The sequence below is a fragment of the Merops nubicus genome, unplaced genomic scaffold (assembly GCF_000691845.1).
Source record: "Merops nubicus isolate BGI_N331 unplaced genomic scaffold, ASM69184v1 scaffold25309, whole genome shotgun sequence".
Taxonomy (NCBI): domain Eukaryota; kingdom Metazoa; phylum Chordata; class Aves; order Coraciiformes; family Meropidae; genus Merops; species Merops nubicus.
This window is the reverse complement of record NW_008633431.1, coordinates 44510-66538: the sequence shown is the minus strand read 5'-3', so window position 1 is coordinate 66538 and position 22029 is coordinate 44510. Positions and strand designations below refer to the sequence as shown.

At 37.4% G+C, this 22029-nt stretch overlaps 1 protein-coding gene across 1 annotated transcript in view; it reads right to left on the bottom strand.

Moving 5' to 3' along the window:
- The window catches only part of GPR98 (G protein-coupled receptor 98), a gene marked incomplete at its 3' end in the record, with an annotated part of 83239 nt that overhangs the window by 30566 nt on the left and 30644 nt on the right, over window positions 1-22029 (bottom strand). The window contains exons 12-24 of the mRNA XM_008948264.1: window positions 17391-17517; window positions 17119-17304; window positions 15965-16145; window positions 15447-15610; window positions 14715-14838; window positions 14070-14336; window positions 11261-11387; window positions 9526-9743; window positions 7636-8379; window positions 5086-5459; window positions 3028-3204; window positions 1473-1653; window positions 632-834 (exon numbers count right to left, since the gene is read on the bottom strand). Coding sequence (XP_008946512.1) covers window positions 632-834; window positions 1473-1653; window positions 3028-3204; window positions 5086-5459; window positions 7636-8379; window positions 9526-9743; window positions 11261-11387; window positions 14070-14336; window positions 14715-14838; window positions 15447-15610; window positions 15965-16145; window positions 17119-17304; window positions 17391-17517 — 3073 coding nt within the window. The remainder of the gene's footprint in view (window positions 1-631; window positions 835-1472; window positions 1654-3027; window positions 3205-5085; window positions 5460-7635; window positions 8380-9525; window positions 9744-11260; window positions 11388-14069; window positions 14337-14714; window positions 14839-15446; window positions 15611-15964; window positions 16146-17118; window positions 17305-17390; window positions 17518-22029) is intronic.

Here is a 22029-nt window from a genome sequence, read left to right as displayed (position 1 = left end):
ATACAAAAGCTCTTCACATTTTTGTTCCAGTCTAACGTTTTCATCCATATGAAGAAAGAAACAGAAACTTGATTTTGTTTGTCTTCATCAAAACATCTACTTTCCTTTACTTAAGCTTTTTAAAAAAATCTGCTGAATCTTTGCTATGAGAAAAAGACATCTAAATTCACAGCATTATAACCATCTAAACTCATCTATATTTTCTGCAGTTGGGTAAGCAAGCACAGGTAAGTGCAGGTTATTTTGTTGAACACATACAAATCCCAGTACATACAAACATAATCCCACTCTGTACATGTACCCAAATGTTCATATGAAGTTGGATATACTCAGCAACAAGAGCAAATATCTCTATTGATGCATTGAGTATTCTTTTAAGGGAAAAAAAACAAACCAAACCCAGAGCATTTTCCCAGGAAATACATCATGCTGCAAAGAAAGGAGGTAAAAGTCACATAATTATATGTTTTTAAAGTGAGTATTACATTATTATTTACCACATCACCATATAAAACAAAGTGTTTCTGTGAAAAGCATCATAGCTGGGCTAAAATACTCACCCTGAAGGCTATCTCCAGGACAAATACCACTAATTAAACTATGAAATAATCACACTTAGCAATGGCCATACCTCATAATCCTTAGGGCTGAAAGCTGTAAGTGGCACTGTTCTGTATTCCACCAGAACTGTTCCAAGAAGGCCTTGTGCACGAACTACCAGTAATGTGATTTGTCCAACTTCTTCTTTAATGGTAATATGGGGTGCAGCAGAGGCTGGCAGAATCATTTCATCACCTGGCTGAGGAGGTGGTCCCACTGAGAACTGCAGCAGACCTGGCAAAGAAGAAGTAATATTTACATGCTTTCTTGCACCACATTTTAATTATGGTAATTAATTGAAACAAAATTATTTATTATATTTATATTTAACAACTATGAGATTAAAACACATTGATTATTGATATGCCCTTTGGACTCAATCATGCTGTTTTCAGGGATTTGCTCTGCACCTTCCCCTCTCTCACTGATATCCATATTATTCTTGATAAAGCCACAGCACAATAATGAATCCAGCTCTTCCCAAAAGAGCCTCAGTATGTCATGCTGTTGAGTATCTATTCATATAATAAATGTAGAGTAATTTATATTTTCATGAGGAATTCTCATCTGAGAAAAATTTGCACAGGATCACCTACATGCAATCTTTATTTGCTCTTAGAAATGAATTATCCTGTGTTTGGTCAGGGCAGCTTTGATGCCTTTTTTTTCTTTTTTTTTTTTTTTTGTAGCATTTTCAAGAATGAGTAACTCAGCTTTCACTCTTGTATAAAAATTATTAATTAATCTCAGGCTACATAAAGTGGAATACTTGGAATTGCTTTCTCAACTGTCAAGTCTAAGCACAGTTTTTATCTGCTCAGCTAGAACTGTACAATTATCTGCAACAAGACTGTCATCTTCATCACAGTTACCATATGGGTGGTCACTGGCTTTGATGCTGATATCAGTAGTTTCCTTTTCTGGATCTATACTTGCTCCACTGGTAGGAGTTGAACCTAGTTTTCCATCTCCAGACACTGCAGAGACTAATGTCACACGGAAATACTCATTTAGCTCCGGAATGTCATCATCAATAACATGCAAATTTAAGACCTAGAGAAGGACCAAATCATGGAGAAATCAAACTGTGCAACATACAACTTTTATGAATTTCATGACCCTGCTTAACCCATCCAATTCTCTGATAGTCTGTCAGCTGTATCTGTTGTGCAGTTCTGGCAATAATATAGAAAACGACTTTTGCCTTCCATGTAATTTAACCTAACTTCTAGGTTAATAATTTATATTTAGAATGTGTTGGAAAGCATATTTCCTTAAGTGCTTGAAATGACATAAACACAGAACCAAGCAAGCAATTATTTATTATCTGCCTTAACGTAAGTACAGTTTATATTGTGCATATTGAAAATTTAATATGATAGATTTCAAAATCTTGAAGAAATTGTACTTCTGAAGAGACATTACAGTGATCAAACCAATTTAGAGAGTGAATAGAGCATGCTTTTTTGCCACCTGACACTTGAGATTGTAGATCATACTATTAATTAAAATTCACCTTATTAATTAACATGTTCACCTCTGGCAATTCCAGCTTTCTATATATCATGACACTATTAGACAAATGTAGAGAAGAAAAGTTTTAAGGAGCAGATCATATTTAGACATGTGGAAATGAGTAGCTTGAACTTGCCAAGCTCTAATCACTTACATTGCTCAACTGGGACCAGATCCACAGTTCCAGTGGAGCCACTGGGATCCTTTCAAATGATGTCAGTGGGTTTCAGTCAGTCCAGGCTGACTTCAGCCAAGTGACAAAAGTGAAACTGAAGACAGTATTTTCTGCTAACAGTTCACCCTTTCTATTGTGTGAACACTAGTAGAAAACACACATAAACTTTCTACAGTACTGTGGACCCACACCTCTTCTTCAAAGAAATGTGAAATTCCTGTGCCACGGGTCAGGGTTGAATTAAAAGAAACAAATTAAGCAAAAGGGATAGAATGTGGCTGAGAAAAGTTGCAAGACACTGGATTAAGGCAGTGAAATCTACTGCTAGTTAACTGCTGCAGAAATAAATATGATTTCCAAAACTCTGACGAAAACCCGATAATTTCAATTATTTCCAATTTCAAAAGTAGCTAGATCCATAATTTCAGCACAGGACTGTCTTTCTATGCATACAGATATACATAATTGTAAGATATAGATAAATGTGAACACATCTCCTGTATCATCATGCATTCAAACACACAGGTACACATAGTGACCCCTGAACAGAGACACACACAGATCTACAAGCATCTATTTCTTAGTTGTTGAGGATGCAAGAAATCCTGCAAAATAGAACAAAAGCCACGTGAAGGAAACACTTTCTAGTATGAAAGCCAGTCAAGCATCCTCAGAAGGTGTTTTCCAGCAGGTTTGCAAGTGACAGGATGAATAGTTAATAGGAAGGTAGGGTTTACCTCTGATCTCTGCCAAGGAAGGAATGTGATAGTGCCACTGCCGTTAGAAAAATCGTTAACAGAGTAATTAATGCCAGTGGAATCAACCTGTGAGATAATGTATTTTATATACACGTAGTCCAGGGCTCCCCTTGTACGCTCCACAACACAGGATATAGTGGAACCCTCATCAGCAGTCTGGAAGAGAGCAAGAAATTGAAATGTTTGTTATGCTCCAAGTAAATCGAAGCAATAAATGGAAAACGTGGAATCCTCTAACACTAGGTGAGTGTTCAAGTAAAATATTGCTGTCGTGCTCCTTACAGAGCTCCTGGAGCTGTAAGAAGCTGGAACTGAACTTGATGCTGGTCAGAAAGATCTTACTGAAATTTGCAACAGCTTCTAGTATCTCCCCAAGGAGTACAAAGGTAAGCCAATAACTACACCCTATTCTTCTTTTTGGACACAATTTCTTCCCCCAAACTACATGTCAAAGAAAGAATCTATATGTTTGAAATGTACATTTCAAAAGCAACTGAAAGTATTGTGTAACAATGTCAATTATTATCATTTTCATTAGCAATAAAGAAACATTTTTAATCCCTCTTTCCCCAACTAGAAACACCATAGGGGAAAAACAAACAAACAAACAAATAAAACACACACACAAAAATAAACTATACTATCATCACTGAGGAAAAACTTGAAATTTTTTATGCTACAGTCCTCTTCCCAATTCTGTCTCCACAGAGACCATGACTTCAGCAGCAGCAATTTCACACTTTTGGGATAAAGTACATGTTGAAACTGACCATATATATAAGAAAATTATGATTGTGCCCTAAAATAGAAAATGAGTTTATTTGAAGATTTCCAGAAGGGCTAAGATTAAACATTAGATCACTTTCAGAGCTGCTAAATTACACTGTGCAGATACTGCATGTGCCTTCAGCTGCCTCATAGACAGATATGCACATAAATCAATTAAACTACTAATAAACCAGTGCTGTTATCTGCATCACCACCGAGAGCTCTGCTGCCTCCCTGGTGACACAGAGGTAAGAGAAATGCAAAACAATTAACACGAGGTATAAATTTTTAATTTTTCTTCATGGTTGGCTGATGATCTGTGGCATCACAGTATGATCAGTGGCATTTGAAACTGAAGGAATCTATTATCAGGGCATGTGGAGGGCACACAGGAAGCAAACTGAACTCAACTGGAAGCCAGCAGGGCTCGGGCAAGACGGTGACTTTCAAACCCATCACAAGCACCTTGGTTAGAAAGAATGGAATCAGAAGGTCATGAAAGTTCTCCAACTGGAAAGCATCCTGAACTTTGTCTTCCAAAATAATCCAAACCCAATAGAAACAGGTATCGTGTCCTTCCCTCCATAACTGATTAAAGAAGTAAAAATTAATCATGTTCATTTCAATCACCTGCCAAAAAGTAGCAGGTGTATATATTGCATATATGGTGACTACCACCAAAGAACAATTTAACTTTTTATAAAAAAAAAAACAACTTGCAGCCAATATCAATCAAATTCAGCCAAATATATGTGATGTATACCTTATGACAGGAAATTATCACAAAAAAATACATCACACCTTGTCATTGCATGACTTGTAGCAAAAATATTTCAAGTATGTATTGTAACACAGAAAAAAAAAAAGAAAACCAACCAAACAAAAACCCCACACCTCTGTAATAATCTATTTCTAAAAAAGAGAATGAAGTCTTATGTTTTAATTGATAACCCAGTTTGGATGTGGCAGAAGTAGAGGAAAAATATGTTCCTCTAGAAAAATTTAAGCCTCAATCTTCAGTTTACATTAAAAAAAAAATCAATTTTTTTAACAGAAATAATTTTGAGGGCTTTTTAAAAAAATTATATTGAAAATGGCAGTGAGACTAAGGCTGTATTAACAGAAGTTACACATTTCCAAATTCTAGAAAAACTCTGCTGAAGTACAGACCTTAGCAATTTGAAACTGAGGATCTGTGCGGGTCAGTTTTGCCACTAATTTTTCTGTGTCCAACAACTTCACCTCTGATTTTCCTTATGAACACCTTACCTCAGGAATACATGCTCCAGTGAAGCCAAACAAACCATTAGCATTATCACTTTTCTGTATCCTTAATCTTGCTGTGGTGTTTTCTTGTGAAATTCGAGCTCCACCACGCACAGACACGAGCTTTAGGATGAACAGCTCCTCTCCTTCTTCCTCTTTGTCATCCTTGGCAGAGACAATGAATGATTTATTGGTCTCTCCCTGACGATACTCCAGGTAGCCAGAGACAGGGTGGACATCACTCTTTGCAGGAGCTGCGTGGAGTTCATAGATCTCTGCTCGTGTCAGCTTACGCTCGTAAAGCCTCACGTCCTGCATGAGCCCTGTGTACCTGCTGCTGCCATTGACTCCTGCTCCAATCCTCACTATGCCTGGGCCTGGGAAGGAAATAACAATTTTCCTCATGTTATTCTATTTCTTCGAAGTAATAAATCTGCAGCTGAATAGATGTTATTGTTAGAAACTGATGGTAAACTGCTTATTATCCCTGGATTAGGAATCACACTGATCCTGAAATGCAAAATCAGGAGATCCTTTAAACCTTACTGCAAAATCAGGAGATCCTTTGAACCTCACCTCAGTGTCCCAGGCACACCACCACAGGTCCTACAATTCCATCCTAGACTGTTCAGGTTTCCCACCCTGCTTGTTCTACCAGCACATTGTCACCATCCCTTATTGTAACGAGGTTTGGAATCTTTTCTCTTTCCATTAGAGATTTGCAAAGCACAGCCTCAACCCCTCTCAGCTTTTGTTTTGTGTAACAGACCCTTTTTTGTCTCTCTCTGCCAGGACAGTGGATCCATTCTGATGATACTCATCCCCACTGCATTAGCCCTTCTGGACACACTTTTCTCCTCATGCACCAGGAATATGGACCTCAGAAACATACACCAAATTCCAAATGCCTTTTACAACAGCATTCAGATCTCTCTGTCCCCAAACAATCACACTACTCAGCAAATCACAGGATCACAGCTGCCTTTTTCACAAATATCCTAAGCTGGTAGCTCATGCTCATTCCTGTTGTGCTGAAAACACACAGGTAACTCTTCTTTCTAGCTGTTTGCTCTTTTTGGAAGAAACTGTGCTCTTGAATGGCACACATAAGACACTGAGTGTCAGTTCTAGAGCCTGAGGAACCACAGCAGCTGATAAAGGTCCCAGGTGGAGCACAAGGTGGAGGATGGTGAGAAAAACTGTGCTCACCCCTGTGTAGCATCCAGCACTCAATGGAATCAGATGGAATTCCTACCTTACATGTACAGTATTTCCAGACAGAGCATTTGCTAACTCCACTAATACAGAAAATTTACAGCATACCCTTCCAGCCACAAAAGCATGACTGCATTTCACACAGCTCTTTTAAAAAAGGGGGGAAATCCTTTCTCAGGTACAGCACTGCAAGTCTGATGGAAATTATTAATTGCAGAGGCAATTAATTGGAAATTATCAATTTGTAATGGTGGGCAAATATTTCTCAGACTTCAACCACTGGGAGTTTACAGGCAGAAATAAAATACTACACTACACAATTAATGAAGTCACCTCTCCATTCTGACTCTGGGTTTGGGTACATGTATGCATGTAGATGTATATGCATGTAACATAACTACATGGTTTTTAATTCTGCTTCTTTCATTACAGAAGAGGAGACTGTATTCAAGAATTTGATAATCATTCACTGCTCATCTGTGCAAACGAAAACGTGAAACTGAAGGCAAGAGGAAAAAAGGGAAAAGGATGGAGATGACCTCCAAGAAAAATAAATGCACACAGAAGAGAAGGAAACTGCAAAAATTATAGTAAATATAAATGTATTCCAGCCACATAATATCTGATTTTATAAAGGGATTGTCTCATCCTTCTCTGGTCACGGCTACACTATTTCAGAGTGAAAGTCCATAATGGTTCCCTATGGCTAAAATTACATTTGGGGACATCCAGGTAACTAAACTGAAGTACTCAAGTTAACATTCCTTGGAACACTATTGAACTCCCAGGCATAATTTTCAATGCCTTGCAAATACATACTTCAGTAATCCTAGGCCCTTAAAAGTTCTGTTGCTTACAAGATATTGTGATACAATACACAACTGGAAAAAAAATCATTGTTGCATTTTGTTTCAGAAAGTCAGAAAAAAACAGTCTTTTCTCAGCTACAGTGCTGTAAATCTTAGGGAAATTATTAACCACAAACATATATAACTATATATATATATGATAATCATACATAAATTACTAACTTATTATATTTATATATTTCCATATATGCATGGTAATTGTACATATATATAAATATAGTAATGTTATGAATTTGCTTTCAAACTATTGCAATCCAAGCTCTGTTACAGTTCTGAGCTTTTGGAACTTTCCCAGTTCTAACTTCCACATGTTTTTTGAAAAATCCCAGAATTTTCTGCCCATTCTTTTCAGTTAACTAATCAGATAAGGTCATTTCAATAACTTGCATACACCTGCCAAGGAGCCTGGTTCTTCTACACACTGCAGAACTTTACAGACAAATAAAAATAATGTAGGCTATTGGCTCACCATCAGCAATTCCTTCTCCTTTAAGGCTCTTCATTCCTCCTTGTACTGGAACTCCATCCATGTAAAATTCAATTATACTTTCATCCAGAGTAATCAGAAGGTGAAGCCAAGTATTTTCATCCAGGTACTTCAGAACTGCTGCTTTAGCCATGTATGTCAAATTGGATCCTAATGCTGTATAATGAAGCACTACAGAAACATGGGAGTCATTTGTTTGGATTTTCATGCCATAGTATAAGGTCCCATTATCATCATCCTTTTCAACTATATAACCATCAGTGTTGACCTTAGGAATTAACCACGCTGAAAATGTAAAATTGGTGACTGCAGCATTTCCAGAGCATGGGTATTCTGGACCAATAATCCCAAAGGCATCCTCTTTCCCACTGAAGTACAAAGCATCCGTTCCACTGTGGTGCCTCCTCATGTGTGGCTGAGATTGTACTGAGCTTGGAAAAGTTCCCAGCAGCAAGAAGTCCACCATGGATGGCAGTCCAGCTTGGAAGGCACTAGTCAGTATTTCCCACCCTAAACGGACGACACCAAAGGTGCCTTGCTGTCTCCAGATGGTGAAGTCTGTGATGCAGGAAAGATCATCTTCAGAAAGAACATCCTCCACTATCTCTCTCTCCTGGCTCTCTGGATCTATCATGAAGACTCCAAAAGGGTCATCGTTGAATGGGATCATCACGGTTACGGCAAGGCTTGTTTCAGATAACTGGCCTCCAGGACCAGGAGATCCACCTAGAGTTAGAAGTAAGAGCAAAAATTAATGGTTGGTTTCAAACAATACATTCTGTAAAAAGTTACTATGGACTTAAAAGGTTTTTTTAAAAAAATGTTTCTAAAAAGCCTTAAATCTTCTTTAAAGAGACTCTGAACTTAGAAAATGCTCTGATTTAGTAATAACATAATTTAACTGTATTGTTTTTAAGACACTATAGTGACAGTTTTCATAAAAAACAAAGCACTATGCTATTTTTCAGCTGCAAAACCTACATTTGTCTTTCAGCTCAAACAAGGTTAGCTCCAACTTTTCTGAGTTATTCAATGAGATAAGTTACTTTTGAGTCAGTTGACAAACATGGAGCAAAATTCAGGTCTCATATTACTCCAAGGTTTACACAAATACAGACTGGCAAAGTTTGGCCCATTGCCTGTGAAACAGAAGCAGAGATGCCTTGCAAAATCAGTAACCTGTTGTGTATTAAAACTGCTGCCAAGTCCTGCCCTTAGTCATCTATTTCTGCACAGTAAGAACCCATAATATGAAGATCATGATGTGAATGTAGAGCCCCCACGTTCAAATTGTGCAGGGATCTACATATTATGAGTAGAAAATCTTCTCTACATGCATATTTAAATTGCTTTCACTGCAGGAAAGGTCAACACATATTTTCAGCTGTATGTGGGCACAGAAGACCATAAAGACTACTGAGGTGGAACAAGTCCAGGAAATTTGGAACTCTGCTCAGCAGCAGATCTGTAGCAGTGGTACTTTAAGCCAAAGGAAGAGTTAATTATTTTACCTCTTCTAGAAAAAGCAAACAAACCAACCAACTGCCATTATGGTAGACAGGGATAGCCTTGTATAGGTTTATTTTGCCTTCAGCTACACAAAGATCTACATCTCTGAAAACACCAAGAGGCAACTTTTTTAAAGGTCACACTGCCAAAAACCATGTAACTAATTCAGAAACTTAATAGCATCAATCTTATACCTAAATTAAGATTAAATGAAAAATAAAACCTAAAACCTTACCAGAAAGGTGCAGGCTATCAAGACATGATTCAAGGCAAAGCTTTTTCCAGAGCTGGTTTCTTTTTGATTGACTAAACATAATTCTTTTCTACCAGCTATGAAGGGAATGTTGATATGGAAGACAATACCTGAAGCATTCACCAACTTTAGGATGTAAAATTCATTGAATTCAGGAATTCTATCCGAAATAGCACGGAGTGTTATCGGCTTTGATCTTTCACCATCCATGAAGTCCACAGTCCCAGAAGTTTCATAGAACTCTTCCCCTGGCCTCAGTGCAGAGTCGTTACTAAACAGCTGCCAGGTCAAGGAGACGTTGCCAAAGTGTCCTCTGTGCCTCAAAACCCTGTTCAGTGACACAGAGAGAGTGGATGCACTGGCAGGTATGCTCAGCATTTGTTTTACCAAGGGAAAAACACAATGACACTGATCTTCCTTACTATGAAAAATAATATACAATGTTCTAAACAGCCATGAACAATCAATACAACCATGACCAATAATACAGTCCTCTTTGGAGGCCCACAGTGTCACAGAATAATCCTTCTCCCCTGCATAGCACAAGAAAGAGAATCACCTCCATTTAACCACAAACATTTCTCCCTTTAACCATCCAGCCTCCTTAAATTCTTTCTTAAATTCTTTGGTATTAGATTTGAGTTATGTTCAATGTCCTTCAGAAATCTGTGGTTATCCCAGTTTAAGAATGTAGTATATAATCCCAAGATTTTTTATATAGCTACCTGGTAATTTCCAAAAAGAATTATAAATAAAACCTGAAGCATACAGTGTGTTTATTAACAAGTGTGCTTTACATACAAAAAGTATGCTTCTGTTTACACAGTAAAATAAAATGCTGTACAAAGACACTGTATCAGGCTGAAAAATCAGGTCAGTAAAATTAGTCTAGGCACAGAAACACAATTATCTTGTTTCAGCTTCCAAGGGTTTTTCTAGTCTTGCCACAAACCAGGGTGCTCCACCCCAGCTGTGTAGCACTGCTGCAGGAACTTCAGCTCCTCCCTTCAAAGCCCAGGGCTGCCACAGCTGTTCTCAGCGGTTATGTTCTATGCTGCTCTGACCCTTTGTTACTACACAATGGCCAGAGGGTGATGATATGGGAGAAACAGCTCCTAGTAAATATATTTTATATTTTTTGAGCAAGGTCCTCAAATGCTGGTGATCTTGGTGTCACATATTCCCTTAAAACACCAGCATATAAACAGGTTTAGTTGAAATCATCATTCTCCACACCATCAAATAAAAAAAACCTAAATTATCCTGCAAATAAGATTATGAAGTACTAAAAAAGCACCCAAAAAGCAGCCAGACATGTAGTATATTTAATATCCTCTTTTGTCAAGTATTTTCATTTTAGCTGAGTAACACAAGCATGGAGACTTAATTTGCAGTCACAGGCAGCTACTTGAAGGCCCTAAAACAACACCAATAAAAAAAAAACAAATAAATGATATAAAAATTAAACAAATGTGAAAAGACTGTCTTTTTGAAGATATTTTTTAACTTCTCCATTAGTTCAGGTTGTATTCTGTTGAATCGTCCAGATTATTCTCCATCTAAGGTCTACTGAGCATGTAAAAAACCAACAATTCTGTAGTCTTATTTATTTACATTTCAACCTGAATTTCTCTGTATGTTTTAACAGGCCAAGCCTACTTGAAAATATAATAGTTGACATCTACAACACGTTCACAAATGATTTAATCCAAAATTTGATAAAGCTACTTTTCATGTAGTTCTGTCAACACAAACTTGTATGGGATTAGATCAAAGTATTATCCTCAAAGTACCACATATATCAGTTGAAAAAAAGTGCAAAAGTATTATTTAAAAGCTACTTACAAAAAATTGTTACTTTTGCCTTCTTCCACTGGCTTCTCTAAAGGTTCCAAGGAGAAAATTCCATTAGGATCATCATTTGCTTCAATAATAACTGTAGCCACTCCAGCCTTAAAGATAACAGTGTCCCCTAAAAAGAGGGTGATTAATTTTACCAAAAATTGAATCAGAAATGGAGATAACTCTAAAAGTTAAGGTGTTTCTTCTCACACCAACTGTTTTTATGCCAAAAAAAAAAATAAAAATGAGCAAAGATAATCAGTGAAAAACAATATTCAGGATATTCAGTAACAGGTAAATCAGTCACAACACTTAAGTAGCATCTCAGTCAGGGAACAAGACATAAGACTTGTGGGGAAAAAATAGATGTGACATGGCCAGAGAAGATGTGATTCTGAGCAGGAAGGATTGTATGAAAGGCAGCGTTTTGTGTTTGGTCAGTTGGTCAAGTCCAAAGAGAAAGATATTCAGAGATCCCAGCTCTCCTTTAGACCTGGAACAGAAACACTGCACTTCAACAAATACAACCTAAGAGCAATGCCTAAGAGTTTATCCATATCACAGCATATCTGAAAGGAAAAACTATAGCTGTGAAGCTGTGTAGAGGTCAGTAGGATCTCTGGGGGTACATTAGCACTGCAGGGCCACTGCAACACCCCACCTGTATCCACAGATGTACACCATGTTTCCATCCTTGTCCCATTTTTCACTCTGCTCAAGAGCATCAAACTAGATTTTGTTCCAAATTAAGCCATGTGTTTACTGCTTTAACTTCATACACCTATCTGAATTTTCTCTAAGGTACAAAAGACCAACGTAACTTTCAAAAGGGATGTCACAATCAAGGCCAACATGTGCAACAGGTCATAGGAAGAAACTGTTTTTCCTTTCAGGAATGCATATAGTACTCGTAGAGATTCTTAGTGAATGGGGGTAGATTTAGGATAGATGTAAGGAAGAAGTTGTTCATTATGAGGGTGGTGAGGCACTGGAAGAGGTTTCCTAGGGAAGCTGTGGATGCCCCATCTGTGGAAGTGTTCAAGACCAGGTTGGATGGGCCTTTGGGAAACCTGGTCAAGTGGGAGGTGTCCCTGCCCACAGCAGGGAGTAGGAACTAGATCATCTTTAAGGTCCCTTCCAACCCAAACCACTCTAGGATTCCAGAGAGGCTGCATGATGATATTATTCCTCCTTTTAGAGGCAAAAGGAGCCTGCAGGTAACCATTCTTGTAGGACCAGTGTGTCAGGAGGAAAGCCCTCCTGTGTTCCCAATGGAGTGGTAAGAGAAAATATCAGCAGATTCTGAAGATAGTAAAGCAGACAGAGATCACCAAGGAGAAAAGGTAATAAGGGAGAAGAGTGGCTTTCTCCAATCATTTCCATAAGGTTTGTGTTCTGTAAGAGATCTGGGTACCAGAATGAATTCTGTCTGACCTCAGGAAACACATAAACAAGCTTATACCCAAATAATTGCTAAAAATTCCCCTGTAATTCTCTGGGTGCCTGCTACCAATGTCAAGGGCAGATGCAGTTAGAGACCACTGAAGCCCTGTGAGCAATTCATAGACCAGGTGTCAAATTCTGTGTGACCTGAAGCACCCAGTCTCACTGACTGTGAAGTCTAGATCAGTGCAGACTGCAATCAGGGCTAAGACACTTCAGATGTATGTCTAAAGTAAGAAATCAGTTGCTATTTTCCTCATCTCGAATTGAATCCCTGATGGATATTCTACTTCATGACCCTGCCACAACACCTAACATGAAGGCCTAGTCTGACAGTTAATTGTGGAAGCTTTTCCTTTGCTTTACTGAATTACAGCCCCTCAAGTCTCAGTCACTGTTTGGATGGCTGACTCAATTTAGTTTTGGGTTGCACTGCAGATATGCAGTGCATTCACAGCATGTTATTACCTCCAGAACTGTAAAGTGATTCTTTCACTACACCTTGAGGTTTGGCATGGCTAGGGGTGGGGAGGGTCCTTATTAGGCAGGTAGAGCTCAGGAAAATTTCCCTATTTCACCCAGAATCACAGAATCCATGTGGTTGGAAAGGACCTTTAAGGTCATCGAGTCCAACCATTATTCCTTACATTTAATTTAAATTTTCTTATCAATATTGCACAGAAGTGATGGTTTATACCAGAAGATGTCTACTTCAAAAATGGGAATATGCTGAATAATTTTGCATAATTTTATGTTAAATATAAATTTAAAACAAAAAAAAAAGAAGAAAATGTTATTTCTAAGACAATAACCCCTTCTTTACTGGTGGAACACACATTTTTCTGCAGATTAAGCCTTGTAAAATACAATGTTGCACTGAAAAAAAAACCTGTACACATACACAGCACTATTACAGAAATAAAAGGGACCAATTTACATGGTTTTCCTCTAAAATAAGGCAGTTCTGTTTGTTTTTACCAAAGTCAGGCAGTCGTGTAGTATACACTAGAGCAGGACAAAAAATCTGAAAGAATTTCTTTCCCTAAGCCTGTTGCAGTACTAACATTCTTTAGCGTTGTGTTTCTGTAGTCAAGTCAAAACCACATCTAATTTGGAGCATTTACATTTGAAAAGAGACTTTCACACCAATTGCTTTTGCAGGAAAGGTTTCAGCTGCATCATCTGATTTTTGTTTCCAATTAATCAACTCAAGATGAAAATCCAAACACACAATTGTATAGGAAATTTGAAGCAAACCTTATTCATATTATACTTGGCATTTATATATTGTTTTATGACAAGCCCAAGCTGGTAAAAAAATCACAGGAAAAAAAAAAAGTTACCAAACACATCTTATCATGATTTTTACCTGTAGAATTCAAAAGGAAGATATAAAATGTTTCATCAGTTTCAGGGGTATCATCATCATTAATATACACAGATAAGTTCTGCTCTCTTTCTCCAACATCAAACAAAATGATGCTGCTCCTTCCACTGGGCACAAAATCTCCCTCTTCAGCTGTTGCATCTCCATTGACAGTAACATACTGGACAGCAACAGCAACATCAGCAGATCCATTCCTCAGGACTGTGAAGTTTGCAACACTTCCTTCTTCAACACTCACTGTCAGAGGTTCTGAAAATACACAAGCATCAAATCTGCCCGAGTTCAAGCCTGAGTTCTTTGCATGTGGCCTGTTTTCTTAATCCTCCCCCAAAAAAGATCCTTCTCCTCAGTGAAGCAAAGTCTGTGAGGTAAAGGCATGGAAATACTTGCAGGTACAAAATAATATTGTTCCACTTGGCCACCTAACCAACCCCAGCATCAGCAAAGAGAATACTGAAATAAAATAAGGGAAGGCTCTGAAGGAAACAAAAACAAAATCCACACAACAAAACCATGAATCTTTTACACTAGCTCCATTTGGATTAGGATTTCTCAGTGATCTGGTCTATCAATAAAATCAGTCTGAGGTAGTACGTGTATTCTACATTTAAAACAATAATACCTAACCTGCAAAATAAATGGGATCATCATTCCTTGAAATCTGTAAAATTGCACTGGTTGCATTGCCCAGCCTGGCTCCACCCGTAGCATTGAATAAGGTGATGATGAAAACTTCCATCTCTTCAGGTACCTGAAAGAAAAAGTATTATGAAATTAATTTCTTGCATACAAAAGAATTAAGAAATTAAAATGAATGGCTGAGAGGATTAACAAACCAGGGATTTCTGAGTGTAGTTTTTTATTTATTGACCCTTACATGTGTCAGGAGGGATGATAAATGACAGTTCATACAATAACACAGGAATCATCATCAGTCTAAAATCCTTGCAAATAAGTCACCTCATCTTTGCTCTTGCAGAGATGACCCAAAAGTTATCTTGCAGTTTCCTGTTTCTGATAAATGCAATTTATTTTTAAAGCTCCATTTATTTATTATTTTCATTCTTCCTTACATTCCTTCAAATATACCAGCATTAGAAATAAAAAAATCAAACCTAGGGGTTTATTCAAATGAACTATTTTATAATTTAACCACATTCAACCCTCTTAGCTTCTAATTTTTGATGTTTCTAGGCATGTACAGCTTCTCAAATTCTTTTACAATTGGTAGAAGTAAGGTCAGTTTTACTCACTTATCAGGCTCTTAAGAAACACCCACCCCTTCTTTCTCCTTAAGCTGTAACATTTTAACACTCTATCTTTCACATATTCTTACAAAAACACTTTTAAAATGTTTACCTCATCTGGCAGTGAGTAAATGGTGATATTTTTTGAAAACTCCATATCACCAAAGAAAACAGTCCCTTGTTCTGGATAGATGTCATTGGTACACATTGGGTCAACCACCCAAGACACGCTAACATTGCCATAGTTTCCTTGGTTTCTTACAACTCTGTAAACAGCTAAAAAAAATGCAAACACATATAGTCAGTGTGGATCTTCAGAACAATGCAGATCAGAAAGAAAAAGCTCACCAAAGCTGAAACAAAAACAAACAAGAAATAATAAGCAAATCCATTTCTGGCAGAAGTAATAATATGTGGGAGAACTATGCGAAAGGACACAAAACCATAGACCATTAAAGCAGTTCAAACTTGCTCAAATTTGTTATTTTTTGCCTGTAAATGTTGTTTTTTTGCCTGAGATTTCAGTGAGACATTGTCCTAGATGTCTAGGGTGAAATGGGGAAAAGAAGCCTTGAAAGGATAGGCATCAGATGAAGTAGTACCTCTAATAAAAATATAATTAAAAATTACCAGTGTAGATGAATTCTCCTTTACTTTCCTTTATTATTACTGACAGTTCACCAGGTAGGAACTGAATGACACCATGTGGATCATCATTCTTCAGTATGGTTATATTGACCTCTGTAGCATTGCCCAACTTGCCTGGCATCTCACTGTAGCCACTGAGCACTACAGAATACAACTCGTCCAGCTAGGAGAGGGAAACTCAGTCAGAACAAAAAGACACATTCAGTATTGACATCCAAAACAAATGGGCAAACATCCACAGTCCTTGCCAGGCAGAAAGAGACACAAATTTAAATAAAAGGAAATCACACATACTTTCCACATGCAGAGTACATTTGTACGTTGCCATAAGAATAAAGAAATAATGAGAAATTTGTTTCTCTAATAGGATCATTTTCTAAAATATCTGGGATTATTATAGGCAAGGACTTATTCTGTGTACTCAACTCAGAATCTATTCACTAGTATGAATATATTTGTAATGCTTCCTAAAAGGTAAGTTTTCCGTAAGATTTATTAGTTTCTGGCTTTATAACAGGGAAAGCAAAGATTTTAAACCCCCTGACAGCTAACTAATTAAAAGAGAATGCATCAGCTCACTTTATTAATCTAATTGGACTTTGTGTTTCATCTGTTTCTTGAAAAAAGCTGGCAGGTAGTGCTTCAAGGAACATTAAAAGAAGTATTGCATCTATGTGTCCATATGGCAAATACTAGCCTAGACTACAGAGCACTGAGTGAAACTAGCAGACAATTTCTAGAAAAGAAATCCCTGGTGCTCCTGTTTGGAGCTAGATGATTTTTAAGGTTCCCCTCAACCCTAACTGTTCTATAATTCTATGAAACAAGAAAGCAGTGGTTCTTCATGTAACTAAATGATGGCACTCCATTCTACAGAATGTCATGGATGCTAAATATTACATGTATTCAAAGCATAACTATTTCAATTTAAAGAAAAAAAAGTCCACTGTGGACTATTAAACCCAAAGACACTTTCTATTTGACCAGATACCCCTGGTTTGGAGGCTGGGGAGACATTCTGGAGAAAATCCACAGCACACTTGTTCCACCCCTACCTATTTGCCTGTATTTTAATAAATGACAAACTAATATCCCTGTGAATACAATCTGAAGAGGGAAAGATATTAATTTTCTACCTCTGGAATCCCATCTATCCTTGTCAGAAGGGTGATTATGATCTCCCTTTCACCAGGCTTAAACTCCAGGATTCCTGTGCTTCCGTAGAACTCATTGTTGTCTCGTGGCTCTACGGTGTAGCGCAGGAACTGCCGCAGGAGAGTTCCCCTGCTGCGGGCAATCTGCAGCTCGACAGACTCCCCCTCCTGCAGAAACAAACACAGCTTTTCAACAGCACCCTGCTGCAACTAAGCTGTCCGTAGTGGTTAAAAGGAGTCACTCAGATAGCTACCTTGATACTGTAGGGACCTCTGGAAGAAGGAGAAAATTCAAACACTCCTCCGGGATCATCATTTTCCAAAATAATAATTTCACAAGTAGTAAACCCGTATTTCAGTATCTGATTTTCCACGCTCACCCTGAGGAAGGAAGGTAAGAGGTTTTTTTTGAGTGACAATTCTCTTTGGTAAGTGAAGCCACACCTGTGTGAAGGACATCAGAAAACGAGCTAATTTTATGAAGAAAATGGTGAAAACAATTCCCTGCAAAGAACAAAATAAACGAAGAAGGACACAGCATATTGTATCCATTTGTGAAAAATACACCTTTGCCTCTGGAGTAATTGTGGGTTTTGATTAGTTTGTATAGACTAATTCTGGCTTTCTTTAGTCACACATGCATGCAACACACAGGAAAAGAAACAGGTTTCTGCAGTAAGAAGTTAGAGTATTTGTATTTGGACCATCATCAAGAAAGCACCTTCAGACTGACAGTTTGGATATGGTTTATTACACGGTGGTTTATGCATTTAGATTCCTGTGCACCTTCCATGTTTGCTGGGAGAAAATGTCAATGAAATCTTGGTCCAGAATATTGTAAGTATTTTTAGGGTTTCACTGTAATACAACCCAGAATTCATGAAACAGTATTGCATTTAGAAAGAAATACGGTCTATTATAGCCAATATCTGAAATCAGACCCAGAACTGTTTCCACAAACACTCTATAAATAACTGGATCACCCTACAAAACAAAAAAAAAAAGATATGTATCTCGTAGGAAATTCTGCAGGGAGGTTATAAGATGCAAAACAGCAAATAACTATTTAAAAGGGTAACTTGTCATGTTTATTGCACATTAAAAAAATACATCAGCAGACAGAATTAACTTGTGTCAAGACAAATTAAGTGTCTGTTATTAAACCCAAGATAATCCAGAGAAAACTTCTTCTCCTACTCTAGTCAGTTCAGTCATTTAGCAGGGGCAAATCGTATTTCTGGCAGTTTAGAACAATGAACCCATTATTGCATCAAACACTGAAATATCAAACACTGAGCCATGCATTCATAACTTTCATTACTCCCAGATCCCAAATAAAGAAACGCCTCCAAGCCTGAGCCCCGTGCCATCAAATTAAACACCAAAGGGCAAGCATGCATTGTTGGAAGAGATGCAAAAGACATGATTCCTGAGAGGGAAAGAAATGATAAAGACAGATTCTGTCCAAACCAATCACTTGTAAAACAAAGCATTGATTCACTGAAGACAAAACCACAGTTCACTGCACTTACCCAAAGTACACGACAAACCTTTCTGTCTCTACCCTGTCAACACAGAAAGAAAGAAAGGGGATGGGGGAAGGAATGGAAGTGCCACTTGCCAGAATTTCAATAGTAGTAATCTTAGAAAAGAATAATAATAATTAAAAAAAAAAATTCCTACACAAAAAAACAACTCACAAAGCTTTCTTTTTCCTTTCCAGACACTTACAATGCTCACTTTATGGGAATCTTACTTGCTTGGCATTTTCCTGTTGACAAATGCTTAGGAGAAATGACCCCACCACCAATTCACCATGTCAGGATCCATTCACCCTACACACATCCTACCAAGCCCTCCTCCAAGAGCTCCACTACCACCAGCTGCTGTGCCTGCTCACAGCTGCACCAGCACTTCTAAACATTTATCACAACATTGATAAATAACCCTTCTTTTTCAAAAAAATCAAATATCCACGCCCCCATGATAGGTTAGTTCACCAATCAAAATAATGACAAAACCAGATAAGCACAGTGGGATTTGTAACAGATACATATCAGAAACTGCTTTGGCACGAAATCACATCAAATATTATTTTTGATAATTTTTCAGTTAACTAGATTACTGAAGTAAAGTACCAATTTAAACATGTGACAAACAAAAATAACTAAAGAGCACTTGCTAATTTCTTGTTTCCATTTTGGTCAAGTATTTATAACAAAATTACCACACAAAGTCAGACAAAAAGAAATAAAAAGCAGTAATATTCTGCTATGGCAGTCATGTATTTTGACTTTCTTAATCTAAAATAAATATATATTAAAAATAAACCTTGTAGATCCTATAAAAACACCATAAACTGGTTACTACAGGATTTATAAAAGTGAAATTCCAACTTCACTAACCTCAAAAAGAACTGTGGTTCAGAATTCAGTAGAGGTAAGGGTTCACTCTTTAAAGTCTGAGCAAACAGCAAACACATTTGCAGACACATACCTCCAAACAGAAGGTCTGAGTTAATAGAAATTCCTCACTTATTTCCAGTGAGGCTAGATTTCAAATACTATACACTGAGATATTTTACCTCCCTGCAGAAACATATGCAAAACTGCTTCAAAACCATAATCAATACAATGAAAAGATGAAGAAGAAAATTGCAGAGTTGATAATGTTAAAACCTAAATCCAGCACTAAGCTGTTGGTAATTTGATGTACAACAGAGAAGACCATGGAACATTATGTCAAGTGAGTTTTTGGTATGTATGTACAAATTTAAATAGTTAAGATATAATCACTGATTAGAAAGTGGAAGGGCATACCAGAAATAAAATCCCTTTCAGCTTCATGAAGTGACACTGCGTGAGTCCAAACAAAATTCAGACAAAAAAAAACCCTGTTCAGATGAATTGAGGAGTAGTGCTAGAACTTAATGTTGTGTTGTAATGCACAATGGCAGCACTACAGAAACCCAGAGGGTAGCAGACATGAAACAGTCACAAGGTACCATGAGGTGCATCTTGAGCACCTCCAGGTGTTCTCTGAACGGGCTGAGAAGACTGAGAATAGTTCACTGAACAGTCACAGTGTAAGTCAGGGCCTCTCATCCCAGAGTAAAAGTGTCCAAACTGCCACGTACTGCACAGGATCAGGTTAGTCCTGTTTCACTCTTTGTGGTACCTGAAACCAGCTCTTTAGCAACTCCTATAACAGCATGGTGGAAATGGAACAAAAATGGCTGTTCAGAACTTCCAAAACTCATGGTTTGCCCTGGTGAGGGTGTTCAGAAGTAATGATAAAAGTTCAAACAGTTCCCTGTACAATTGTGACCCTTAGCTGGATATAAAGGTGCTCCAGCTACTAGAGAGAGCATTTGAGCAGGAGTAAGGAGTTCCCTGTCCCTGGGAAAGCCACCTGCCTTCCTTCTCAGCTTAACCTTTTCTGTACAGTGGCTGTGGACACGAAGTCTCATTTTGTCACAGAGGATAAGCACTGGCAATATACTGGATGCTAACGTAAGAAACTCAATATCAAACCATGTAACTGTTTTCTGTGATAAAAAAGCTGTAAAGAAAACCATTTCCCACATGACAACTCTCACGTGAAATGACCCATCATTAGAGAAAATCTTTAAAAAACCCTGAATTATTATTTACTGAGAACTAAGACATTAGTCATAATTAAGACAGCTAACAGGAGCTTCAAAATGGCTCTCACACTTTTGCAAACACATAGTGCTACAAACTAATAGAATGATATTTTATTCTTTTTAAAGTAAGATGGCATTTTCAGTGTTATTATGAACTAAATACCACTGCACATAAAATAATAATTTGATAGCTTTGGAACAAGAACTGGAGTTCTACAGAAAATGAACATTTTGAAAGGCACCAGAGATGAATTACAATTCTGAATCTGTGTTGCTGTTACTATTAAAATTACCTATCTCTAAAACCCCTTTCTTTTCTATCAAGGTTATCTCAGAAAAGGTGTGTTCAGATTGCCTGTGGAATGTTATTCAATTTGCTTCCTAGTTTTGTAGTCAGCATTCACCCCTTCTTCAATTTTTTCAGGATTATCTACTGATTTAATTAGTGGCACGACCTAGCTTTAAAGAACAGTATTAAAGTAGGATTTGCCACATTATAAATTCCACAGTGCTTCTCATCAGAGGGAACCCCTTCTCTCCAGGTTTAATCCAAAAATTATTTTACTTTGGATGCTATTTTAATTTTTGTTACTCATAGCAGGAGATATATGGTGTTATTATTTTGAAAAGTAATAAAAGCTAGCAGTAGGTGTCCATTAGCATTCATTTAAACATTCCACTCCTATTTTCAATTAACTTTTTCCCCATCAAAACCAAGTCTGATCAAACCCTTGAAGAAAAAGGGTTTTCTTTCATGCTACATAGAAAGAGTTAACTCATATAGTATCACATGTATTGCTTAATAGAAAAATTAAGAAAGATAAATATAGTTTTGAAACAGACACAGGAAACCATCAATTGAGGAGAAAATCCTAGCTCCATTAAACAGTATTGTAGTGTTTCTGTGCATGCCAGCACAGACAGCAACCCACAAAACAGAAACATTACCTGAGCCCAGAAGGTCCATAGGCAGTGCTCACTGCTTTAAACAGACCTCCTATGATTTGCTAAATTTTGCCATTAAGTAATATCTTAAGCACAAGAACTCAAAAAAACTACCAAGCATTTCACAATGTAGTAGTCAAATATATGCTTTCCATTTGCAATTATATATATACATATATATATATATATATCTCCTGAATTTACTCAAGACAGAATTTCAACCTGTGGAAACTTGTATTGCATCACAGAAATCACTAGAAGTATAAAAATCTCCATGTTATGTTGCTTCTATTTTGCTTTAT